Below are 27,503 nucleotides of genomic sequence, written 5' to 3'. Positions count from 1 at the left end.
TGTAACTAAATTATACAAAATTATATTTTATTTTCTGATTAATTTATATTAAAATTAAAAAAATTATATATTTTTTAAAAACTTTAATTATTATTCAAATATTTTTATTTACAAGAAATTTGAATAATAATAATAATTTAATTTATAATATTTTAATTTACTATTATTTAAATTCATGTGTAAAATTTATTATATATATATATACACTACATAACATATTAAATTTTATGTAATTACAATATAATTATATATTTTATAGTTGTTTCAATATTTAATATATTACAGAGAGAGAAGTTTATTTCATGTTGATATAAAATAATACAGCACTATCATATTCTTCTATTGATGTAACAACAATAAATTACAACAAAATACAATACTTATCCTTAAATGGACCTTAGATTAACCGTGTAAGTCTATTATTTTTTTAAAAAAAAATTCATAAAAAAATAATTTAATATCATTAACATACTTCCTCCATAAATTATAATAAAAACTATCTATTTATTAATCCACATTCTTGCCACATTGACAATCAAAAAAATTTGCAGATGAAATAATAAAAAAAAGTATTTAGGCGAAGCGGACGTTAAATAAAATAATTTTAATTTATTTTTACAAATTATGAAACTTAGAAAAACATTATAATTTTAACTAGATTTTAAAAAATTATATTTTATTTATTCAATTACTTTTTATTAAAATTTTAAACAAATTATATAAGTTTTTTTAAATTTATGTTATTATTAAAATATTTTCTTTAAACATATTTGAATAATAATAATAATTTAATTAAATATAATTTAAATTTAGGTGTCAAAGTTATTATATATATATATATATATATATATATATATATATAACATATTAAATTATATGTAAATTAAAATATATTTTTATTTTTTATAGTTATTTTAATATTTAATATAAGTTAAATTACTTATTTGATTTCTATCATTTCATGATTGTTACTTTTTTAATCCTTATAATTTAAAAATAATATTTTTAATCCTTTAATTTATATTTTAATTCTCTTTTAGTCTTTATAGTATGGAGAATTAAAATATAAACTATAAATTCTAAACAAAAATATTTTTAAATTACATAGATTAAAAAATATTTAAAATATAAACTATAAGAACTAAAAAAACCACTTTTATTTTAAATTATAAGAAATAAAAATATAAAAATTATGAAATAATACTAAACCTTTAATATATTACATAACACGGACAGTGGGGATTTTTTTTATCATATCCTATTGATATAAAACACTATCATAATCTATAAACACAATAAACAAAGGAGTCATCCTCAAATGGATCTTATATCAATTTTATAAGTTTACTATTTTTTTTTTAAAAATCCATATGAAATAATTCAATAAATTATAATAAAAGTTATCTATTTATTAATCGACATTCTTGCTACATTGAACGTGAAAAAAAAAAATTGCAGATGAAATAAATGGTTAAATGAAAAAGAATTATGGTTAGCGAACGTTAATCTGAATCCGGTGGTCTGAGCCTCTCTCTCTTGTCTGTGTTGTGTTTGTCTATGTCATTCTTCCTCCCTTTCATAATGCATACATAACACAACAAACCATTCTCCATTCTCTCTCAAATCGAAAAAAACTCTGCAAATTCAATTCATTCCTTCATCAACCAAACCCCACAAAGCACACCACACAAAGAGGAAAAAAAAAAAAGAAACCCACAAAACTTCACACACGATCATAAGAAAAATTCAACGAGGAATCGAAAAGTTCACTGCTTTTTTTCTTCTTTCTTCTTCCTTTTCTCTTAGTGTGTGATCATTGTTTCGTCGATGGCCACGGGCCCCGAAAGATCGAAGCCACTGCACAACTTCTCCTTGCCCTGTTTGAAATGGGGCACCCAACGGTTACTTCGCTGCGTCAACGCCGACCTCGATCATCGCCGATCCTCCAGATTCCACGCGCCTCAGAACGACGCCGTTCGAATCACCAACAAGCGTAAAATCGACGAGGTGGGGGGTCTCAGAGAAGAAGAAGCTGCTGCTGCCGGTGGTGCTGCTGGTGGCGCGAATAATGCGATGATGCCTTGGAATTTGAGGACGAGAAGAGCTGCGTGCAAGGCGCCGCCACAGAACAACGAAGAGGAGCGAAGGCTTTTCGACACGAGGTGTTCTTCGCCGCCGGTGAAGGAGAAGAAGAAGGTGGTGGTGGTGGCGGGGAATAATAATAATGAGAAAGTTAAGTTCTCTGTTTCTCTCTCTAAGGAGGAGGTGGAGCAGGATTTCTGGGCCCTGCTCGGAGCTAGGCCCCCCAGAAGGCCCAAGAAGAGGCCCAGGATTGTGCAGAGGCAGTTGAATGTAAGTAGTTCTAAGTAATTTAATGCTTTCGAGGTTCCATTGTTGATTTATGAATTGAAATCATATATATCTTGTTTTAGGTTCTCATGGTTTCTGGATTTTTTTAGTTTAATTGTCATGCTCATGCATTTTCAGTTTAATAAGTTCTATGCTGCCTACCGATCATTATTCATTCTTGAGATGACTTTTAAGGTAGTTTTATTAGAATAGTCAACAAATTTACTATACATGGCAATCTGGGTATTTGGATGATATCATGATGTTATAAAAGACCTGACTTTTAAGGTAATTATTATAAAAGGCGGTAAATTCACTGTTTGCTAGCTGGTTGGACACCAACCAATGTGGTTTCCGGTTGGCGGTGCTAGGAGGAACTCACCAGCTTGGGTGTTTCTACCTGCAAGAACTTTGATGCTCAAGTCCGAAACCGTAAGAGGAGAGTGAGAATGAATGGTTAGATGCAAACATGAAGGCGTGGCATACATGCCGAGTGCACGGTAAAAGCTTAGACAGTTACCGCAAATTACGGGGGCCACGTGACAAGACGGTTAGGCTGCACACAAGATGCGTGAATAGGTCGAGGTCAGTTTGGGGTCCTCGGTAAGACACATGTTGGCCAGAAAGGTCGGCCAAAGAAGACGAACTTGCTTCAATGTCACTCCTGAATCCAAGACTTAACAATGTCCTGAATCTGGCTTTCGTGGCCAACATGTAAGGCGGTGGAGCGGAGGAAGGCAGTAGGTTGAACCGTTGAAGGCTGGTCCAGAACACTTACCAATCTGTGGTTAAATGATAATGTAGAAAACCTGAGTTTTAAGGAAGTTACTAGTTATTATAATAGTCAGCGAACCTACCATAGCTATTTGTGATTGAATTATAACTTAAAAAATCTTTATATTGTTAGTGTATTTCAATTAGGTTTTTTTTCAGTGTTGTCATTTTGCTCTTCTCACATTGTTTTTTTGGTTCAATTTATTGCAGACACTTTTTCCTGGTTTATGGCTGGCTGAGATCACTGCAGAATCCTACAAAGTGGCTGATGTTCCTGAGTGAGGTGAATTTTGGTGATAGCTTTTCTTTCTCTATCTGTGTAACAGCAACTGTGAATTTCAATTTGCTCTTTAACTAGAATTCATGAGTGGTCAATGGTTATGCTGTGCAGGGGCTGAAATGAATGGCAAACACTGATTGTGACTCTGAATGGATCCCCCATTTATTTTTGCTTGCTGACTTTCTATGTGTTGTGACATAAATAATGGTAAATTCCAAATCATCTATGTAAATCAAAGGTTTAATTCAATAATCATGAAATTTTGGAATTTTGCAATTAGTTGTACTTGTCTGAATGTTGTAGCTTGCAGATTCTATGAATCAACGTTCTTTTGTGCATTTCTTTGAAGATCATCTGTTCACCATTTAATTTCTCAATTGTTTATTTAACCCCGCATTACTTGTTAAGATAGTAAACAGTCCCTTTGTTGTATTGTAGTAAATCTTCCGATGTTGCACAAAATTTGGAGATGTCATTTGTTCACCCATCACAGAGCAAATTCGATATTCTCTTTAGCAGAATCTTGAATGGTGTTGGTGATAAAATTTATTGAGCCATTCTTTCTGTAGGCACTACGTGAATCTGCTTCATGAATCTAAGATCTCCAATATTAGAATTCATTTAACCTACTATTAATATAGTACTATGGGAAGTTGGATGTGGTACTAGTTTTAAAAGGTATAATGATAGAGAAAATTTGGCATACAGAGATTTCCTTAGCATGCAACAGTGACTTGCTGCTAAAATAATATGCATATTAATGCAATGGCGTGACTTTCTTGAAAGAAATATGGTGAAAGGTAATCCTCTCTCCTTCGTATTTTATGAAATAAAGGGAGGGAAACAATGGTTTGATTGACTTCATCAGTTACAAACTTACAAAAAATGCCAACTGAAAGATTTGTAATGTATCTCCCAAAACTTGTCCACTTCTGTTGCTAAAGTTCCTATTCTTTCCACAAAACCTAGCACAAAAGTTTGTGACAATATTGAAGCCAAATGCAACTCCAGAACAAATAAATGAAATGAATGAAAAAATTAGTTGTAATAGTAACATCTGTGACTGTTTAAATTTGGAAAGCAATGCCATTGTTAAAGTGATTTAAGAGGGTCCTTTCCATCAGAGGTAAGACCAGTTGCCCCAAGAAGGGACAGGTAAAATTTGCACAAGTTGTTTAACTCACGAAAATAGTTGAAATTTTGTTCAAAAAAATACTTGCTGTGATTATGCTGCCATTCATAAACTTGCTCAATATTTTGCTCACCTAGGTGTGAGTTCATTCCAGGTCAAATAATATGCCTGTTGCAGTTGCAACTGTGGCTATGATAATTCTTGAATTCTGTTGTCATTGGCATGTTACACAGCCTTTTTCACTCTCACTATCTAGCAATTCAAGTACCTGCTAGTGATCAGAGTTCTTGTGTAGCATTTTTCATTCCATATTGATCTCCTGTACCTATACTGTGATGTCAAATATCAGCAAGCATTGGATTGTCCTAGTTGGCATTGAACTTGCCAAAATGGGTTGTTGAGAAATAATTGTGTTTGTGGCCGTCCAAATTAGGCAGCATCTGACAGGTTTTATACTATTCAATTAACAGTAATGATTAATTATTGGATCTTTTTTTCGTTTTACTTTTGTACATCAAATTCCCTCTACAGGGAATGGTTCCTAGTAGGACCATTGACATGTCGGCTCTATATTATATTTGCATTGGAATAAAAGTAAAAAAAAATGTAAAACAAAAATGATGAGCAAATATCTGTCTAGTCTTTAAACCAATTGGGCCATGGATAAACCGAAAAGTGGTATATCTCTTGAGGATTCTACTACTATGAGTCTATGAACCTACAAAGCTAGTCTTTAAGCCGAAGATAACAGTTAGTTCAACATGCTTATTTTTCAGACATTGCATATTTGTTAGAGGCCACATTCCATTTACAGGAAAGTTAGATCTCTTAAAGGATCAACAATTATCATAATGACCCACTGCTTGGTTTAGTTAAGAAAGTTTACGTAATTGGAAAGGTACTTACTCTAATTTTCACACCATAATCCTATTTTTCAATCAAACACTCTAAATAGGTGCCATTCTTTTTTATCTCATTAAGTAAATAATCGTTTTCCTTTTTAAAAGTTCACTCGGTAAACTTTTTTATTTTTTATTTATTTTAAAAACAGCTTATTCAATCATCCAGTACAAGGGTTCTTCTGCTTTCTTTAACTTACGAGTTAATTGAGGATATGCTGATGAGTTTCATAGTCCCACTAGCCTACTTGTGAAATCCGGTTAGGCACGGCCGATTGGACCGGTCCAACTGGGACCTGATGGTCTAACCGGGCCGATTCCATTGTTGGATATGTCACGCAATTGACTTGAAATGACCCAGTCAAACCCAATAGATTAGGTCACCAAATCTCGGTTGAACTGGTCCGACAAAATCAGTTTTACAAAAATAAAAATAGATCATCTTTACGACATCGTTTTGATATCTCATATTATTAATTGTTATTTTAGATTTTAGAGTATAAATGAACATTTCTAACTCAAATAATGTTAGCTTATATATAATAGATGTATATGTATTTTTGAATTTTTTAATATATATCGGATTAAACCGGATCAATTATTGATCTATCAGTTGGACCATTGAACTACTACCTCGACCGGGTCAATATATGAATTGGTGGATTTTATGATTTTATTTGGGTTATTTCTATTTACACTCCCTTCCTACTAATACACTTTCCTTTTTATTTTATTTTTCCAATAATATCCAATAAAATACACACCCTATGATCATCGAAGGAGGATTCTCCCAGCTACACCCCCCTCTCTGTACGTGGTTTCCATCAAACCAAGTGCTCCTCACATTTCAAAGGCAAAAGCCACAACATTCTTGCTTCTCCTACCCGTGACCAAGCCAGGGAATACACTCCTTGAAGCTTTTTGCAAGCTTTGATCACTGTTGACTGCTCCTTTGAAACAAGCCAAATTGAGTTATGCCTCATGCCATCATTCTGATGGTGTTGTCGATGAGTTGTATAACTTTGATGCTAACAGCCCATTTTTAAATCAATAACAACAGAAACAGTCCCTTTGTACACCAAGGTTCCAAACCTATCTAAAATGGAATAGGAATCATCACACCAGACTCAAACAGGTGACTTTGAGGCAAGAGGAAAAAAGGGCTCGTAGGTTGGATGATGATGATGTCATGGTACAGGGAGTGTATTTATTAGGGGTACTTTTGAAAATAAAAATTAAAATGGGAGTGTATTAGCAAAAAGAGGAACTGGATATAGCAATTCCCTTTTATCTATCGTGTCGGGCCACTAATTTTGGAGCCTTTGTTGCTTTGATTTGTGCCTCTTTTTTAATCAATCAAGTGAAGAAGGAATTTTGATATTTACACCAGTTTCCTAAGTACACCCTCATACCCTTCACCGTTTTTCATAAAGAAGTACACTCCTTTTGCTTTTTGGAAATGTCTTTCCAGAATTACATATATCTATTCTAGAAATGTATTTCTGGAACTATGATTCACAGTATTGGAGATATACTTTCGGAATAAGTCTATATTTTTCAATAAAATATCACTTAAAGAATTAAAATGGTTGACAAGAAATATATAAAAAAGATTATAAACGTTTATCTTAAACTCATGTTTGTTAATTTTATTTTCATCCTATCATTAATGTTCTTTAAATCCTATTTAAAATCTTATTTTCGTCTTATCTTTATTATTCTTTAAACTATAATTTTAAAGTTATCTTCACCATATATTCATTATATAATACCATTTTTCATCATTATTTTATACAATATTTTTCATTTTCCTTCATGTGACACTGTGTTTCAATGTACCTTGAAATGCAGTACTAGATGAAAGAAAATGTAAAATATTATATGAAATAATGATAAAAATGCAGTATTATATAATGAATATATGATGAAAATAGTTTAAAATTAGGATTTAAAGAATAATAAAAATAAGATGAAAATAAGATTTGAGATAGAATTTAAAGAATACTAATGATAGGATGAAAATAAAATTAACAAACATGGGTATAAGCATTTATCATCTTTTCTTTTGTTTCTCATCAACCATTTTAATTCTTAAGTAATATTTTATTAAAAAATATATAACTATTTTGGAAGTATACCCCTAGAACTATGAATCATAATTCTGGAGATACATTTCTGGAATAGATATATGAAATATAGAAAGACATTTCCAGAAAGCAAAAGGAGTGTACTTCTATAAGAGAAAGGGTGTAATGGATACTTGAGAGGTGGAAAGGAGGGGTATGAGGGTATACTTAGTAAAACCGATGTGTAAATAGCACGAGCAAAGAAAAAAAATCAGGAATAGCTAATACAAAATAATAAATTAATAATAGATTGGTTATGTTGTCTTAACAAGTTGGTATTATGATGTTGTTGAACTATCACTAAGACTAATATTTGGATTTAAAACTTTAGGATTTTAAGACTTTTGAATGGTATTTTATATATTTTAGAATTGAGATATTTAATTTGAATGGTTATTTTCATAATTTTATTAGATGCTTACACTACTACAAAAATAATTTTTTACCACACACATTCTAAGACTATTTTCAAAAACCATTTTAAAATATCAAACGGTGATAATTTTATAAATGATAGGAAACATACAACTGCGATTTTATAAAAATCATCTTAATACGAGTGTTCAAAGACTGCTTTATTAAAATCTGTCTTAAAAGTGTTCAACTATGATTTTTTAAAGAAAACCGTCTTTGTCTCCTCAATCCTTTGTTAAAAATCTTCAAAGATGGCAAAGGCATAGTCATCGAATTGAAATGTCAACTAGGGTTAAGAGTGCATTCTCCTTCTCCTTCTTTGCCATATTCGCCTTCTCCTTCGTCACTATATTTGCCTTCCTGGACTGTTTCCACAGCGCCTTCCTCTCCCTCCTTCAGCGTCGGGTAAAGCCTCCCGTTAGTCTCTTTTTGCATCTCTTCCTTTTTTGATTTCATGGCCTCCAATGCCGCCTCTGCCTCACTGACGTTGCCATTCCCGTTCCAAAAATCATCCATGGTTTTCAACAGAAACGACACCGTCTCAAGCAGCCTATCAGCGCAGTCTGAGTACTGGTGACTCTTGACTCTTTGTTTCTCCACGGTGCCTCTCTTTGCCCAATAAAAATCGTCTTATACTATTTTGTATTCATCTTTTACTTTTTTTTTTTATTTTATTTTTGGGGCTAATGCCTTAACGGTGTTAGGTTATAAAAAAATCTAAAATATCTTAGCCACAGACGCAGAGGTAAAGGTAGAGGAAGCGGAGGAGATGGAGACGATGATGATGATGAGCTGCGTTTCAATTTCAGAGTTCAGTTATGAGAGGCGCTATTAGTGTGAGATCCTCTTCATCTTTGTGTTTCGGCACACCCAAGTTGTTCAATTCAGCAAGGGTAGCAGTGAATGGTCGATGAAGAAACAAAGGTTTGAGTTGCAACGCCATGTTCGATTTGGGTGTGCCCAAACTGGTCGTTATTGTCGGCGTGCCCAAGAAATTGCCTGAAGTCGAGCGTAGCATCGACAAAACTGTAAAGAGCTTCCAATAGGTAGCTTTACTCTCATATTGCATTACCACTAACTCTCTCCACTCCTTGTGCTGGAGATCACACCATCGAGCAACTGAGGGATAATTTCAATAAGATCCAAACCCAAACTGTAACAACTGTGAGGGGAAAAGTAAAATAAAATGGGAGGATGGTTATTTGTTGGATTTTGGCATTCACTTGTCAAGTGTTTTCCACATTATTGCTTTTAAGGATGATACAAACATGGCAGTGAAAGAATCTTCAGAAATGGCCAGTTCTTTGAACCAAGAACCAAGAAAGGGAATGATTCTACCATTTCAACCTCTTTCACTTGCATTCAATCATATTAGCTATTATGTAGATATGTCAGCTTTCGCATATGCTTTCCTTACACTGGCATGTTATGATTACAAAAATTTCCTTCTTGCAGATGTTCTATCTGTCCCTAGATGTTTGGTGTTGTAGCATCAATCAATCATGTTAACCACCTCTTTGAATTCACGAGAGCTTAGCTTTCTTGAATACATAACAGAATAAATATAAAATCTCTTGTTCAACTCTTAAGGCCATGTAAATTATTCTTGAAAAATTCAATGCTCTTATATGTTTATCAAAATTGTTAGAAAAAGATAAATTTAATTCAAGCCTATTTTTTTCTTCATAGTAAATCTTCTGATTTTGTTTTTTTGACTTCTATTACATCAGGAAATGAGGAGTCAATGAATCAATAAAGATCAACTTCAACTACTGCAAGATGTTAGTGGTGCTTTTAGACCAGGAATTTTGACAACACTTGTGGATGTATTTGCTGGAAGAAAAATAGGTGGATACATTGAAGGAAGTATTACCATCTGAGGTTACCCAAAGAACCAAACAACATTTGCTAATAGAATATTTTGAAGTGAGTGTTGAAGTTTTTATATGGCTATATCGTCTTTAGAACTTAGTTTCATACATTGTGTACCATGGTATGCTTAGCGTGTGCGTGTTAATTTTGAAATTTGAAATTACATAAAGTTAGGGAAATAAACTAGGATCCATCGTAATGTATATGATATGTACTCATAAAACAAATAGCATATATGATTTGTTAAAAAAAATAACAAATTAAAATTGGTGTAATAATTAATAGTGTGAAATTAACCTTTTGGAAACTAAACTAACGTTAGTGGATTAAGGAATAATATTTAACTAGTATTTAATAGGATATTATTTTTATATAATTAGAATTTATTAAAAATGAATATTTTTAATATATAAATTATATTATGATTAAAATTCATAACAAATGTATGTCTTTCAATATATAAACTATATTTTGAATTTACAATAAATAATTTAAATTATATAAAAAACTTAAATTGTGATGCAAGATTATTGAAATTTTTTATAATTTTTTGTAAAAATTGATTGAAATTCTTTTTTGATATAGATATTTTAAAAAAAAGCTAGATTAGAAACAAACTTGTGAATAGAATTAAGCTTTGTTCCATTTGCATTCTTGGGATGGATGGTGGAAGACTTCTTGAAGAGACCATGAGATGAGGACCAGATGAATGTCCTAAAAAAACATATTCTATCCCGGTAGAAAATCAAAAGTACTAACTGGGTTTTCAAATTTTTTTTTTATATAAAAAAAGACATTTTAAGATGATTCTCTCAAAAATCATCTTAGAATATCTACATAACCGTCTTAAAATCTTAAAATTATTTTAATTTTTTTTTATAAAAAACATTCTAAAATGATTTTTTTTCGAGAATCATCTTAAATGATAGATATTCTAAGATAGTTTTTTGGAAAACTATCTTAAAATTTTAAATTTATTTTTTCTTTTTTTAAAAAGATATTCTGAAACGGTTATTTGACAAACCATCTTAGAATTCCCCATTTTTATATATTTTTTTAAAAATACATTCTAATACAGTTTTCATTGAAAATCGTCTTAGAATGTGATAATTCTAATAAGGTTATTTTTTTGAGAACCGTCTTAGAATATGTAATTTTTCTAAAATGGGTTTTTTATGAACCATCGTAAAATTTTTTACTTTCTACGATGTTGACTACATAGACGATTCAAAATATCTTTGAATATGTCGTAGAATTGATGTAGAAACCTCTTTTTGCATTAGTGTTAAATGGTTATTTAAGATTTTTGTTTGTTGTTTGTATTTCTATTTAAATCATTAGAATGCCTTTGGTTGAAAAAAATGTTACTTTTAAAAATATAAAAAATAGAGAAAAAATGTTTTTAATTTTTAAATTTTATTTTTGGATTTTTTTTATTATAAAAAATTTGGTGAGCCAACCCACCAACCCGTGGTGGCCAAGTTGGGCTATAATTTTTGTGACTCATTTAAAATTGAGTCAGTCTTACTCAACCCGTTTAAGTTTTAGCCCTTAGCGAACCAACTCGTGTGGATCAGACTGCCGATTTTGGCACCCCTATCTAAAATGTGAATTTGATATTTATATGTGAATATATAATTATTATATAATTAAATTTCTAATGAATATCTTTGTATGCTTTAATTGTGACCTCTTTTGGTGATGGTCTTAGTTGCGGCCTTAAGGGAGATTTAGTCTCACATCAATTAGTAATAAAATCGAAATAGTATACGTAAGTGAGAAACAATTCTCACTTTACAAAATAGTTTTATGAGATTGGATTTGATCAACATCCATAATCTAAAATGATATTAGAACAAGTAAAATATGTAACAACATGTCTACAAATACTGAGAGTGTTTACTAACATTTAAATCTGCAAACAATAAATTAATTGATTTTCAAAAACCAAAATCAATTTTCAATTTCCTAACAATTGATTATCTTGTAATTTTTTTTATTCTTTCTCATATTTGTCTGTTGTGTTCTTCTTTTTTATTCCTCTCAAACTAAACATTCCTTATTTCTACCCTATTTCTCACCTACAATTATTCATACTATTTTTTTCTTCTATATTTTCATCCATCTTATTTGTTTCCCTCTTGCAACATACCGTTAAGGATATTCCAATTCCTAACCATAAAGTATTTCAAATAGTACCTATACCCACACATATCCATATTTTGTTTAATAGTCACTTGCAGTGGCGGACCTACGTTCAAATGAGGGGGTGTACTTGCACCCCCTCATTTTTTAAAATTTATCAAATTTGTAAATAAAATTTTATATTTTTATATTTTATTTTATTTATATTATATAATTGAACTCACTAATTTTATTTTTTATAATTTACCCCCACTAATTTAGGGTCTTGGATCCGCCACTAGTCACTTATACCCTGATCCAACCCTATTTAATAGGTAAATACCTTATCCATTAATATAAGTAATTGAGTTGAGTATAATTTTTATCTCTAAGTTCAACAAAATAACATTTAATGTCTGAACAATGATTTGATTTTTAGTGATTAAAATTATTTATTTATAGGCTATACAAATATCTTTTATAGGAAAGAGTCATATTCAAATTGAATAGTATCATTAGGGATGACAAACACTTCCTCTTGAGACTAAACTTGAAACAATTGATTAAACTAAAATAGTTCACACTAATTAATCTACACGCTATGGTGATTCATTGAATTTCAAACCAATTGTTTAAAAAATTACTGAAAAATAATTTATTAATTGATTTGTGAGGGAATCACCATTATAATACTATGATTAAGTCTTGTAATCAAACTATTAAATAAATTTTTGCTAATATTATATTATGCATACTAAATTTAAGTTAAACTAAAATATATATGTTTTATCGTACAATCACTAATTATTTATCTTAAAAACATTTTATGATCAAATAAATTAATTAAATGAAGAACATTATTTTTGTCATAAAAAATTTAATTAATTTATTAAATCACTAAAAATAGCATTGATAATTATTTTAGAAAAATGTTGGAGTAAGTGTATTTTGAGTAATAAAATTTTGGAGGAATAGAGATTATCAATTTTAAATTAAGAGCAATCTTAAAAACGTTTTGTTATCACTATTTATCTATTTAACTTTGGTTCTTGAGTGAATTTTCCTAGCTCAATTCAGGTTAATTGGAATCAATGTAAATTCCAAATATTGAAATTTTTAGACCAAATTATCGTTATATCTATGAGCAATCCCTATTGATTTTCGTACTTAAAGTGAATGTCAACCTCTACCCAATTGAATTACAAGATTGATAGTTAACTGAAGATTTGCGTGCAATCCTCTCATTTTTCCTCACTCACAATTTGATTAATCTTTTCCAACCTTGCACTGAAAATTCATTCGGGCTTTGAAGAACATTTATTATTCACGATCCCAATAATTCACTTTGTTTAGGACTACCTAATATAATCATGAATGCCATAATCCGCTGACTTCAAATTCCTTTACAAATGTACCCTCCAAAAAAAATCATCACAAAAAGCCTAACTTGATCAATGTTGGTAATTATTGCGCCAATGCAAAACCCCGCACATCATGGAAAAGAAAAGTAAATGAATAGAAGTTTCTTGTATTAGTAAATTAATTTATATGATTTCGAAAGTGGTGTGTAAACCACCAGGAATTATAAAAGTGCATTAGTGAAACTTGACATTACTTAATTTACTTTAAGCTTTCTAATGTGAAACAAAATTCATTAGAAGTTCAACTACTAGAGAAACTTATGAAACCTCTCCATTTGGAAATTGGAAACCAAGCATTTATGGACACAAATTCTGCCTGTCCAATACACAACACAAGAAACTGGGACGGTTCAATATATTTCTATGTGAAACACATCAACTCTTAAGACTACATGTGCCTAATGTCTTTTAAGATAAACCAAAGGATGGTCCATGATTAGGTAGGTTAAGTAAGGGAAAAGCTAATTCATATACCAAAATTTCCACAAGGTTTCATCAATGATTTGTTTGTTTGCCCATGAAACTGACACCTTACTTGTTATATTTATGCAATTGGAGACAAAATATTAGTTAAATAGACGGGGCAATATTACTCATAAAATAAAAACCAGTGCTTATCTAAATAAGTACCAAAAGGCACAAGGTTCTATATTTAGGAATTGGTAGGAATCACAGAAGAAAACAAAATGGGACAAAACACTAAAGATGGATTCCCGTTGTTCTGTCTCCCAAGGTGGACCCTTTTATGTGCATGGACATGCATTCAGAAGATCCATAATCTGTTACAATAGTCTTTTAATTTCTAATACTAATAATCATTATCTTCAATCTTTCGTATAGCTTAATCAATTCCATTGATTACCATGCTAATTAGTAACTAGAGTACTAGACTTTATTAATTCTCACTTTCTTTGTCTGATCAATAGCAAACAATGATTATGAAATTGAACCAAGATGAATTCATGACATGATGATGATGATAGAATATGAACAAATCATTTCTTGCTCTTCTTAACCTTCCCAACACGTAAAAATGAACCCAAACCAAACAGATGTGCACTTCCCTTTGAAACACAAGGTGTTGGTACGTTCAAGACAGGATTAATCCTAAGGCCTTTGGGATAAGACCCTCCATAACTCTTACCTGAAGGAGATTTTTGCATGGGATACATATTTAAGGTAGAAAACGAATATGATGATGATTTAGCTGCTGATGGATGCTTGTTTGAACTCACTCTCTTCGGATTTGCCACTGAACCTGTTGAGTTGCTTCTTGACAAAAGAGGTATAGAGCATACCAAGTTCTTCTTTGTATCACAATTGAGACTTTTACTTCTATTGAATCCCCAAAAGGATTTGGAATGAGGCTTCTTCTCATGATCAGGATTCACATCTAGGAGTTCTCTAATGGTTTCTTTCTTCACTTTGTCAACACTTGAGGCACACGGACGAGGAGGAAGTTTTGTGTGAGGATATTTCACATGATGAGTGAGTTTTCTAGCTGTGGTTTTGTCTTGCATCTGAATTGGAAGGATCACCCCATTAGAGAAGAGTTCATCTGCTGAAGATGATTCGAACTCAAGGCAGGTGCTTGTGCTGAACTCAAAGTCAGAATTTGAGTCATGCAACAGTGTGTCACTACAAGGAACACCTTGTTTCATTGGTAAAACTTGTAGTTCAGAGAGATCATGGGAGAAAGAGAGACGGGGAGGACCTGTTTCTGAGCACATAACCACACAGGTTCCTTCCACAGACACAAAAGGATGAAAACAAAAGTGGGAAAATGAAAGAATTCAAAGGTGAACAGAAAAATAATATGGCTTTAAGGATTGAAAATATGAGGTTGCTTTTGATTCAGAAGTTTTGAAGACAAAGGAACAGAAAAAAATCTTTTCATAATCTTTCAGATATAAGAAGATAAAAAAGAGAGGGTGTATAAGCATTTATTCAATTTTCGAGGTGAAGAGAGATTCTGTGAGAATTGGAAGATCAAAGGAGATTTAATGTTCTTCTTTTAAAGAAAAAATTGAGGATTTTGTCTATTACTGTTGGAGAGTAGAAACATAGGAGCAAGACAAAGCATATGATTTAAAAGAGAAAATGTTATGTGATAAGTTGTTGTAAAAAATGTTGCACTCTATAAAATCAGTAAAGGTGATGCTTGATTAGAGGAAAGTGACTCAATCACAATCTAATTCTGCTGATTTGAAGGAATAATGTTTGGAGTCTTTGTCTATAAAACAGCCAACCATCAAGACTTGTTCTATAAGATATAGACTTTTTTGGGTGTTGTCATCCTAACTACTGATTAAACCTTTTGTTCTTTTCCCCTATCATATCATATTATATAAAGATAAAGGGACATTGTCTCATCTCTAATCTCTAATTTAAACAATCATAATAACAAAAATCAATTAGAGAGAAAGGTACTGCCAAATACACATTTCAATCAAGATTATATTGATCTTTCATCTAATTTTGTTTCTTATATATGAGAATGATTTCTTAAGCACATGTTGATAAAAATAGTACACTTTTTCCCATGACCATTTTGTATAACAAAATTAAAAATGAATTAAAATAATCAAATGATTTGGGTGAATCGGACTGCAATACTTTTTGGGTTAATTTCCCTACAGTTAAATTGTACATATACGGTAGGGTGATTCGTAGTTTTCATAAAATTCTGCTCTTCTTGCCACTGATCAATCAATTTAGAAGCCTGTAAATCATGTGTCTCAAGTACGAGGTTCCAATAAAACTAATGAACATATTCATATCCAATTGAGTTATTATTATTATTATTATCTCATTTTTATTCTTATCTTTCTCTTTATTTCGCCTCACATCATTTATTACATCTATCATTTTTTTTTCTCTTCATTAGTTTTTCTTATGTCTCTTCCGTTGACTCATACACTCCAAAAATGGGGTAAAGGTTCATCATTTTCCTATCCAATAATGTTTGACACACATCCCTTAATAAGGCAAGAGATGAGTAAAAGGAAAAAGAGAGAAAATAAGAAATAAGATTGATGATGTGATTAAAAAGGAAAAGACGGAACATGGGTTTTGAAAAGTATGTAAGAAAATGAGAAACTCAACCCCAACAATATAATCCTGATTCTTTTCTCTTACATCTTATCATCAGTTTTAAGGCAACAAGTATTATCGTTATCTTAGAAAGTAAACAAAAATCTGCTTGATTTATTGAAGCATGATCAAATTAAAGTTCCAAGGAAATCAATTAATTAATTAATAAACTTCCCCTAGTTCAAAATCATTGAAAGCTGGATCTCCTATTACTAGGAAGCAGATGCCATAAAAGAACTTCCCATCTGCCTACCAATATATTCAACAAATAGTGGAGGGTTAGTACTGCAAAAATGTTACAATTGGCCACTCTTCGTCTTCATTAGGTACGATTATTACTATCTTTACAAATTTCACATGATGATGAACTTGACAAGGATCAACTCTGCTAAAAGTATAAGATGTAAGGTGCTAGTCCACTCAATAGTACCTTATTACCACCTAACTACAAAACTTATAGGTATAGGACCGGAAAGAAAATTAAAATGAATCTACAATCTTCCTATTTCTGAAAATGTCACATTGAAGTGTAGTTTGACAATTGACGCCACCTTAATTAATGAATATTAAAGAGTATTGTAAGTTTACGTGACATGCTATCTATCCCCTTTTACTTGGTGACTTGGTCTGATAAATAAATGACAGAGACATTTTTAATTTTTTTAGCCTAAAGATTAAAAGGGCACTTTACAGTTATGTGATACATAGAAAGAATGATGTCTTCCTCCTTTCAGTGACTGGAGGAAAATGTGGTTAAAAATTAAAATATTAGGTATAAGAACCCACAAAGTGTGACACAAGTTACCAGTAGCTTGAGTGATTAAGCATATGACAGGGTTTGATTTGTGATTATGGGAATAGAGTAATATGTATAGATAGAGTAGTCATTCTTTATCTGACACTTACTTCTTTAGAGATCAGTCTCATGGCTGTGAGCACTCGAGTCATTAAGCATATGACAAGGTTTAACTTCTGATTATGTTGATAGAGTAGTATTAGGTAGAGAAATTAACTCTTAACTGGTACTCTACATCCTTAGAGATTAGTCTCATAAGTTGTGGGAATATCTTATGTCTACCCCTGATCCAATATATTTAAGTATAAGATAAATTAATAAGGGTGAAAAGAAAAATAGGTTGGAGCCTCTTGATGGGCATATATACTCTATATAGCATGGGATGTGGGGGTTGCATTTGAGGATGGACCCCAAGTCTCCAACAGATAACTACTATTTTCTTCTTTTAACCAAGACAGATAACCCATTTTTGTCAACTTGCCATGTGAGCAATCTCTCAATTTGGAAGAACGAATAGGCTAATGACCTTGATGACAAAACAGTCCTTAAGCCCTTATTTGGGGTGCTCAATACTTGCCACAACATGGGACCCTACCCAACCACTATTTGAAGGCCCCCCTAAAGCATCTCTCGACCCAGAATTGGCATCACCAGAAAGGCAGAAACAGTTGTTTGGTGCAAGCAAAGATGTTATGAATGTAACCAAAACTATAATATTATATGCTCTAGAAATGCCATGCACTCTATACTCTATAGTGAGACCTATCCTCATCATAGTTGATAAACCATACATATCCAGACTTGGCTGTGATTGCTTTAGTGGACCCTGAGTCCCAAACAGAAGAAAATATATCATGCATACGGCAAATAGATCATTCGCGTACAATAATAATTCAACTACACATAGACCCGTCCGATGCATGGGTTTATAAATAAATTATTTGTTTGATAAATTAAATTTAAAGATATAATTTTTAATAATATTTTATATTATTTTCTGTTAAAGAAAATAAAAAAATATATAAATTAAGATATTTTTTATCATCAATATATTTATAAAAAATATTCTAAAATTAGAGGTTGATCACTCAACTAAAATTGATTAACGTAAAGATAAAAATAAGTGTTATATATAAATTTTTTAAGACCAATACAAGAATAAAGTGAAATTGACATAATAAAGTAGGCAAAGAAATATATTTAATGAAAGAAAAATAGTCAACCATAATGATTAAAAACATAAAAATGATGTGAATAAAACATCGAAAATTGTTCATTTAAATAATTTTTTTGTATTTATTTCCTTTTGTTGGTGGTGACCTGTTCAATTATTTTTTTTGGTGTGCTCTTTTTTAAACTTTGAAATATATATATATATAGTCTTTCTCCTGAATGGACTATATATATATATATATATATATATATATAGAGAGAGAGAGAGAGAGAGATAGAGAGAGAGAGAGAGAGAGAGGGAGAGATAACTTAATATAAAAAATAAATTTAGAAAAATAATTTCAATTTCACAATATGTGACAGCATAGTAGTGATGAACTCTTTTATATATTATCCTTTGAATGTTCCTTTGACAAGTTTGTATGCATCATTTGTTGAGACAATTCTTAAACTATGTATCGTGTATAAGTTTCCCTCTTGTCAAATATTATTGAATTTGAAATCATATTCTATCGCTACATTTGGTGGAGTTTCCAGTTGCAATATAATTAAAAATGTAAATTGGATTAAAATTAAAAATATTAAATAAATTTAATCAATATAAAATTTGTTTAAATTATTTAATGTTAAAAAAATCATTTTGTGATATGTAATATTGGAGATAATAAATAAATTTATATTTTTAATAGTTAAAGTTGATGTGAAATATATTTTTTACAGACTAGTGTGAAAAATAAATAAATTTCAATTTTGTTTAACCAACATATTTTTTATAGATTAGTTTGAAAACTAATTTTAGATCATGAACTTTGTTGATGTGAAATATTTATTTTCATTTATATTTATAGAGCAGAAAATATATTAGGATTTAGAAATTACTAATATGAAAAAATTGAATGGTATATAAAATGTAAAAGAAAATGGTTATAGAATGTAATATAGAACATTGAAGATTGTGAACATGAGAAGCATTTGGAGGTCAGAAAGATTGAATTGAAATGTTTTGATATAAGTTTTGTCATATTGTGAGTAACATTGAAGAAGGAAGAGGGAAAAAAGAAGTGATAGATACAAAATGAGAATGTTTTCCTTTCTCCAAATCATCAATTTTATTGACGGGACAACGTAATAGTGAGGAGTAAGATTGAATTGAAATATTTTTATATATGTTTTGTTATGTTGTGAGTAACATTGAATAAGAAAGAAGGAAAAGAAAAGTGATAGATACAAAAGGAAAATGTTATTCTTTCTCCAAATCATCAATTTTGCTTACTTGACAACATAATAATGAGGAGCTCAGCTTTTATGTATTATAAATAGATTGTCTAGGTGGTCATGGTGGTGCACGTTAAGATACCTTATTATTTGTGAAGAAAATTGCTTATCAATGGGAGAAAAAAAGGCAAGTATCGAGGGCCACTATTCCGATGAGTAAAATCTTAAATTTGAGTACATAAAAAAAAGTAATAAAGTAATTAATAAGAGAGATGATACTAAAAGTAATAATTCAAATTTTTTAAGAGAAATTAATTAGACAGTTTGTCCATATCACATTTCCAATCATGATTATCAAATTCTCAAGTTAACTCGTTAACTCTTACGAGTTATAAGTTCACTTACTCTTTACGAGTTGACTCGTGTGTAAAGTCTATTTTTAGTAGACTTTATAAATTCTAAGTAAAGTAAGTAGACTTTCGAATTTACCACCGAGTCAACGAGACAATAAGTTAAAAAAATTAGATCAAAATGTAAGTTATTTTGGATTATTTTATGTTTGTTTAGTGTGCAACATACCTTCATTTAGTGTGTTGTTCTCGAATAAAAAAATTCTCACATTTAATAACATCAAACCCTTGTTCTCTAATAACAGCAAACCCTTGATGAGAATACATTTGCAAGTTATTATCTAACAGTAATACTAGACTTGATTATTTAAGTATTATTGTGAAATTTATGATTTACTATTTTGTTTTATTATATTGTTAAAATGTTTAATTAATATGTTATTTATAGATATTTTGTTATTATTTTTATATGAAGTGGACTCTTAGGAGTCTGAGTCGAGTTTATAAAAACTCTGATGAGTTTAAATAAATTCTCAAGTTTGATAACCTTGTTTGCAATTACAACAAACTTATAATTTCTTAGATTAATTTGTTTTTTTAATGAATAATTTGTTAGATCAATAAAGTACAAAAAAGTGAGGTGACAGAAAATAAGAATATTTTTTATGATTAGAAATAAAAATAGTTTGTAATTTTAAGATAAATACAATCTATTTATAATATATAAAACTTAAAACAAGAGGATTTAGTTCATATGATTGAACATAAGTTATGGAATTTATACATCAGTTTGAACATTTTGGTTTATCAAGCCACATGAGCATGGAATTATTTTGCTATGATACCACATAATTCATCTTTACTTTCTATCATAATTTTTACATTCCTCACTTCAATGTTTTTTTATCATAATATTTTGGTTTCGACCGCTCTTGATTCATAAAATGAGTAATATTAAAGTTGGATTCTAAATACAATTCATTTATCAAAATCAATGTTAATATTGATGAGCGTATAAAAAATCAGAATAAACACTAAGGTTTTGTTCGCTTGCATAGAAAGAATGAAAAAGAAAAGAAACAAATAGTAAAATGAGGCGAGAACTTATACTTTTGTACTCTATTTTGATTCAAAAATTTCATTTTATTTAACTTTTTTTTATTTTTTTTCCATTCTACTGATTGGTATTTAAGGATGTCTTTAGTTGAGGAAGAAATATAAAGAAAAAATTTTGTGAATCCTATATAAGTTTCACACTTCCTATATTTTACTTTAATTAAAAAAAAATCAACTATTTCTATCTTATATATTTTTATCTTCTGAAGCAAGCATACTCTAACCTTATATCTGGTTGGGAAAATGAAATAAAAAATGAAAACACGGATAAGTAAATATTCTCTTTTGTTTGATCGAAGAAAAAATGAAAAAAAAAAAGAAGAAGAAGAAGAAGAAGAAATTCTTCTTTATTTTTGTTTTCATGTCAACCAAACGCTTCCTTATGCTGGGAATATCCGCCTGCTCTGGTGAAGAATCTTCGGGCCGTATGACCAACCTTGCCAGTAGCATGAGGTGGAGGAAGGATGTGCCTTAATCCATCAGTCTATTGCCACTAAAGTAATTAAGCCCTACGCTTTTCTTTCTCTCTCTCAATTGAAAATGTGGAGGAGGAGGAGGGGGGGGGGGGGGGGGGCAATTTTGTGGAAAATGAATGGAGCTTTGATTCTTTTGTTTGAAATTGGGATTTTGGAATTATCTTAATCTGTAAAATGATTTCAATTTGGGTAATAGAATGAATGCTTGTTTATTAGTATCTTACTGTTCTAAATCATCTAACAAATAATAGAATTTGGGATTTTAAAATGTTTTAACCTAGGATGTGTTAGTGTTACACTTTTAGTAACACTAATTTTCTAGTACTACTATATGAACAGTGTGGCCCTTTGTTTAGAGGAAAATTATTATGTTTTCTGAATCCATTTCTCTTTTTTCTTATTTCAGATTTTTATAACTCTAATTCTAATTTTTTTTTTCTTATCTTTATCATCAAAAAGCCAGATCATGGGCAACTCGTTATATATGCTGGAGCCTTGCCTGTAGATTTGTTAAGGAGGTACAAGATCAGTACCATTTCTCAACCACTTATTCATCTTCTAAGCAGAGTAGCTCATGCAATAAACCATCTTGCCTATGAAAATACCATCATTCAGACCCTTCTCAGGTTTTTCTCTTTTTTTACATACCTTAAAATAATCCTCTTGTTGAATTGCTTGAATTCAAGGACACCAAGGTACAGGTTCCAGCTGCAATGGCCTTGGGAACTCTTGCTTTTCAGAATGATGACAATAAAAATCAGGTAGTTGACCTTCTGCTGTAAATTGGTGTGATGCATTCTGTTGTTGTAGTTGTTTACAACAATGAAATTTTTTTGCAGATTGTTGAATGCAAGGCATTACCCACTCTTGTACTAATGCTTCGATCAGAGGATATTACAATACATTACGTGGCGGTAAGACGCTTCTATGAATTCACAGAATCCCATGTATTTTTTAGTTTACTGCTTGCAGAGTTCTAAATTACTGGCACTAGCTGAATTAGTGCATTTTGTAGGTTGATGTGATTAGAAAACTGGTCAACTCTTCTCCAAATATTAAGAAAGAAGTTCTTCTAGCCAGGGATTTACAACCTGTCCTTTGTTTACTTAGGTAACATTATACTTCGGTCATGGTTTTTCCTGTGAGCAACCTATTGATGAATGGTATGTTTATTGAACATGATTATTGTTTTCTGAAAGTAAGCCACTACTTCCATATTAGTAATTTTGTACTTTTCTCCCCCAATTAATCTTTGCAAGTTCGTAATTTCAATGTAGTTCCCGCTGTTCGGAGATCCAAACAATGGCAGCCTTTTTACTATGCCAATTTGCAACAGATTCAGATTGTAAGGTGGATTAAGTTTTGTGTTGCAAACTTGTTATATGATAAACCTGTGTTATGAAATCCTTTTATTGACTTCCATACTTTGTGGTTCACGCAGGTTCATGTTTCACAAAGAGGAGCTATTCCACTATTGGTTGACTTGCTTAAGTCTCCAAATGCACTACTTCAGGAAGTGTCAACTTTTGCACTTTGGAGGTTGGCAAAGGTGATTAATTCAAATTTTAATTATAATATAATTTATATATTCAAAAGTATTTATTTATTATAAATTTTATTAGTTTAAATATATTTATCATATCTGGAAAATAAATTGATTTTAATTTATTATCTAAAATTCACTTATGAGTTGTGATGATTTAGGTATTTAAAATTTTCTTTTGTTTTAATATATTATAAATCATTAGTCTCATTTTGTTAAGTGATTAAAAATATCAGGTCATCAAACTTAATCATTTAACACTTAATCAAATTAAAGTCATCGGTCATTATTTATTATTTAATTTATTTTAAAAATCCAATTTATAGTTTATTAGGTAATAAAATAAATAAAAAAATGTGATTGGAATTTGGAAAACGTGAGTAATTAATTCTAACCCCGATGCTCCACTGCCACTCCATAATCCCAATCGTTCATCCTCCTCGCAACCCAGTCTCTACCCTTCCATTAACTACAACGACCTCGCTGAAAACATATTCCCTGAGGATGCCACTGTCGTCGGATCCCCCTCTGCGCCACCAGAGGCCACCGAGAAAGCCGTCCTCCGAATCCTCGCCGCGATCCTCAACCTCATCGGCAAGGACTATAGTGTCGAGCTCGCATGTGACGATTTCTCCGTGATCTGCCTCTGACAAGGCGACAACCTGTCGTCGTGTATACGTGCGTCGCTGACGAGATTCAATGGCTGCTCACGAAGGACGCCACCGTCGTGAAAGTCAACTATTTGCACTACTTCTTCTCCTTCTGCATCCCCAAGGGTTCCGATCCCGACAAGGAGGAAGAAGATATGCTCAGCTACGGCTTAACGATCATGTTGAATGGGCAAGAGCGGTTACTAAAGGAACTAGACGCCGCGATTTTGGAGGACTGCAGTTGTTTCTCCGTGCGAAGTATTTCAGAGAATGTCAAGAAGAAAGAGGAGGCAATGGATTGTTTCATGGGGAGAGAGAATTCGTCGAAGGATTTGGAGTTGAGGAAGAAGATGATGGATGGACGGTTCCATGTCATTATTTATTATTTATATATTAAATAAAAAATAATGATATGACTTCAATTTTATTACATGTCAAGTAATTAGGTTTGATAACGTGACATTCTATTTGTCGCATTATGAATGATACTAATAATAAACACTATGTTGAAAATACAAATTTTTTAAATATATAATTGATCAAAAATGAATTTTAGATAATAACTTTAAAATGATATATTTTTTAGATATAAAATATATATTTAAGTCAATTTTATTTATATAAAATAAATATTTATCTTATGCTTTACATTGACTAGAATACTAGTTTATAGTATATAAATCGCAACAAATGGTGCAAAAATTTATGCTCCCTTATTGGGTAAATATATATAAACTTAAATATGTTTGTAGTATTTGTAAAATTAACGTGTTTTTAGTCCCATATTTTTTGGCATAACCTTTTTTTGAACATAAAACTCAAATGTTAGGACTCACATAATCAAGCCAGTATTGCTCATAACGGAGGTATAGAGACTGCTAAATCTTCTTGAGTCAAACAATGCACCCTTCCAACTCCCTGCTGTTTTTACTCTTTATTGTCTTGCTGGTAATGAGGTGAAGTTAGCTTCCTTGTTCTTTACTTGGTCAACATTGCATGTTGCCCTTTAGAAATCATTGATACGCAGTGATATTGTGCTATACTCTGCCACTGACGTAACAGCTTTCTATGATAGGACATTGTTGCAGATATTATTAAGGCTGGTGGTTTTCAAACATTGAAGGGTGAACATTTCGAAGATCAAGTATGTTCATTTACTCTTTGTAATTGTAGCAATAGACTTTCAGTTTTAACATACTTGCATTTCTTAATGAAAAATTAGTTGTTATTAATGTTCACTTAAAGAACACCTTTCTCTCACCAATTTTTTAAGTGGGCTGCTTGTGATTGTCGTTTAACTTGCAGCCTACTAAAGAGTGTGCAGGAATCATCACATTAAAAAGATTAGAGGAGAAGATGCAAGGGTAGGTGAGTTTTCTTGGAAATTCTATGTGGCTGATTTAGTTTAGTCATAGATGAGAATTATAACCTGTTTTAACTGTATTTTGTTCATATCTTTTTTACGATATTGTTGATGATTTTCAGTTCTATTCCTCTTTGGCAGGTACTGAAAGCCTAATATATCTAATGGGCTTTGCTGAAAAAAGACGTGTAGCTATTGCTTTTGCTTATTTATGTTCTCCTCATAATTGTAAAACTACATTCATTGACAACTATAATTGTGAAATCCGGTTCGATCATTGAGCTGATCGAAGTAATAGGTCACTGGATCAGTTGTCCAACCACTAGATCAATAAATGGTTCGATTTTATCTAGTCTATATTAAAAAAATTTAAAAATATGTGTATATATTATATATAAGTATATAACTAACATTATTTGACTAAGAAAATTTCATCCATTATTTTATACTCCAAAATTCAAAATAACAAATGAAATATTAAAGTTGATAGCACAAGTGAAGTGCATTAGTAATAAAGAGAGTGTAAATAACAACTATCTAAATTAAAACACAAGTCCAATTTTTAATAAATAAAATGAGTCATAAGTCCAATTTTCCAATCAATAAGAGTGCAGATAAATTTTCTGTACTCCTGTTATTGTTTTCTACACTCCCATTATTTTTTTTTAACGTGTAAAACCCAATCCGGGTTTTAAAAACCGGCTGGGTCACCAGGTTTTCACAAAACCGACTGGACCATCCAGTATCACATGCATGACCGGTCAAATAACGAAACCGACCCGGTTATGCCACCAGGTCCCAGTTGGACCGGTCCGACCGGTCAAGCCAAACCGGATTTCACAACTATGTTGACAACAATGGTATTAAATTATCTGTACACTTTTGTAATTTCCTACTCACGGTACTTGGAAAGTATTTTCAATCAATATGCTGCAAAATATTCAGGATTAGAATTGCTGCTGGATATTCTTGAATCTACAAGCGTAAAGCAGAAGGGTAATGCTTCAGCAGCTCTTCACAAATTGGCTGGCAAAGCCAGTTCTTCTGTCTCTCTTTTTGATGCTGCTCCTCCATCGACATCTCACCAGGTATGTGTGCGCTTTTCATGTTTGTTTATTTTGATTTGTTTTCCTTATTTATTGAACCGTTTGTTCTATGTTGTCATTATTGCATTACTTAAATTAGTATAATTATTATTCTCTTTGAAATTGAATTGCTGATATTTGTGAAAATGCTATTGCTCGGGTAGACCAAAATTGTGTTTCACGGTTTGTTTTTTTTTTGTTGCTTTCGGAGAAAGCTTTTTTATGGCTTAATTTAACCCCACAGCTCATCAACCTATGCTTGTAGGATATTTCAGTGGAAAGTGTTTCACTAATGTACAAGATGTCGGAGGATTTCAATGATACTAAACTAAAACATGCATGTATACTGTTTATGCTGGAGAATTTTGATAAACCGAGGTTGGAAGCATGGTATGTTACATTTTTTTACAACCTCAACGGTACTTCCATAGTTTACTGTTTTAACTGGGAGCTGGTGGTGGATTGGGAACAATACATTCAATCCATGAAAGCCAACCTTTCATCAATCATTCGATCATATTTTATGTGCTCCATCTTTTCAATATGCAGGTATTGTCACGTTGTACCAGGCATTCGTATGTTCTTAACTTACCAAGTCTCATCCATCCAACTGGACTTATGAGGATTCCTAGACTTTAACCATGACAGACGGAAGGATGAGAATGTACAAAGCTGTAAAAATGTTTAGTTAGATATAGAACCACAGATGATTTTTTGTTAGCTTATATGATGGGAGAATAGTAATTTTGTTTTAGCATTAAGTTTTAAGACTCTAGAACTGCATGTTATTCCATCTCTCTTTAAGTAATCATATTATTTTAAATTTTGTAATAATTTATTAGCTTTCTTATTTGTTAAATTAAGCAAGTATTAATATTTTAAGATATTGAATATTTTTATTTTCTTATAAAATATTAAGAAGATTAATGAAAATAACATTGGAAGAACAATATACCGTTTTTTAATTGGTCGATATTGTAAAAAAAAAAAAAACACTTGAGTGGGTAAATGGCCTGGCCTGGCCTGTTTACGGTTTGTCGGCTTACATTTTTAACAGGTTGGACTGGTTTAGTTTGCAAAATAGGTAGGTTATATTTTCTTAGTTTACATCTGTGTTGTACTTAAAACAGCCAGCTTGTGCAATATATATACTTAAAAAAAGTAAAATTAACTATAAACATAACAAATTAACTTAATATAATTCTTTTATTTAAAAAAGACTATTGTTTTAAATTGTTATCAAATCACAAAT

At 31.1% G+C, this 27,503-nt stretch overlaps 4 protein-coding genes and 1 long non-coding RNA gene across 8 annotated transcripts; 4 read left to right on the top strand and 1 right to left on the bottom strand.

The window, feature by feature from the left end:
• Positions 1–1,450: 1,450 nt before the first annotated feature.
• LOC100805289 (uncharacterized) lies at positions 1,451–3,772 on the top strand. 2 transcript variants are annotated; one of them, NM_001254230.2, is made up of 3 exons: positions 1,478–2,352; positions 3,334–3,406; positions 3,515–3,772. In NM_001254230.2, the coding sequence occupies exons 1-2, from the start codon at positions 1,828–1,830 to the stop codon at positions 3,403–3,405; spliced, it is 597 nt and encodes a 198-aa protein (NP_001241159.1). In that variant the 5' UTR covers positions 1,478–1,827; the 3' UTR covers position 3,406; positions 3,515–3,772. The 2 variants fall into 2 exon arrangements, with proteins under 2 accessions (XP_025984853.1, NP_001241159.1); XM_026129068.2 differs by having other exon boundaries at positions 1,451–2,352; positions 3,334–3,751.
• Positions 3,773–8,061: 4,289 nt separating this feature from the next.
• Positions 8,062–9,917, top strand: LOC106799439 (uncharacterized). 2 transcript variants are annotated; one of them, XR_001389145.3, is made up of 3 exons: positions 8,147–8,575; positions 8,712–9,020; positions 9,705–9,917. It is a non-coding gene; the product is annotated as an uncharacterized lncRNA (long non-coding RNA). The 2 variants fall into 2 exon arrangements; XR_001389144.3 differs by having other exon boundaries at positions 8,062–8,575; positions 8,712–9,917.
• Positions 9,918–14,317: 4,400 nt separating this feature from the next.
• On the bottom strand, positions 14,318–15,558 carry LOC100790825 (uncharacterized). The gene has a single exon (XM_003529972.4). It carries the CDS (start codon positions 15,119–15,121, stop codon positions 14,387–14,389), a length of 735 nt encoding a protein of 244 aa, XP_003530020.1. The 5' UTR covers positions 15,122–15,558; the 3' UTR covers positions 14,318–14,386.
• A 5,853-nt stretch (positions 15,559–21,411) lies between these two features.
• LOC106799437 (ARM REPEAT PROTEIN INTERACTING WITH ABF2) lies at positions 21,412–24,872 on the top strand. Its single transcript, XM_041016952.1, has 8 exons — positions 21,412–21,632; positions 22,074–22,128; positions 22,297–22,371; positions 22,450–22,524; positions 22,626–22,720; positions 22,888–22,960; positions 23,052–23,159; positions 24,633–24,872. Exons 3-8 carry the CDS (start codon positions 22,324–22,326, stop codon positions 24,693–24,695), a joined length of 462 nt encoding a protein of 153 aa, XP_040872886.1. The 5' UTR covers positions 21,412–21,632; positions 22,074–22,128; positions 22,297–22,323; the 3' UTR covers positions 24,696–24,872.
• Positions 24,873–25,961: 1,089 nt separating this feature from the next.
• Positions 25,962–27,445, top strand: LOC121172644 (uncharacterized). Of its 2 annotated transcripts, XM_041016951.1 has the most exons (3): positions 25,962–26,254; positions 26,517–26,641; positions 26,801–27,445. In XM_041016951.1, the coding sequence occupies exons 1-3, from the start codon at positions 26,012–26,014 to the stop codon at positions 26,871–26,873; spliced, it is 441 nt and encodes a 146-aa protein (XP_040872885.1). In that variant the 5' UTR covers positions 25,962–26,011; the 3' UTR covers positions 26,874–27,445. The 2 variants fall into 2 exon arrangements, with proteins under 2 accessions (XP_040872885.1, XP_040872884.1); XM_041016950.1 differs by having other exon boundaries at positions 26,517–27,445.
• Positions 27,446–27,503: the final 58 nt, after the last annotated feature.

This window comes from Glycine max, chromosome 7, assembly GCF_000004515.6.
Source record: "Glycine max cultivar Williams 82 chromosome 7, Glycine_max_v4.0, whole genome shotgun sequence".
NCBI lineage: Eukaryota > Viridiplantae > Streptophyta > Magnoliopsida > Fabales > Fabaceae > Glycine > Glycine max.
Note: the sequence above shows the minus strand (reverse complement) of the source record. Positions and strands in the feature narration are given on the sequence as shown.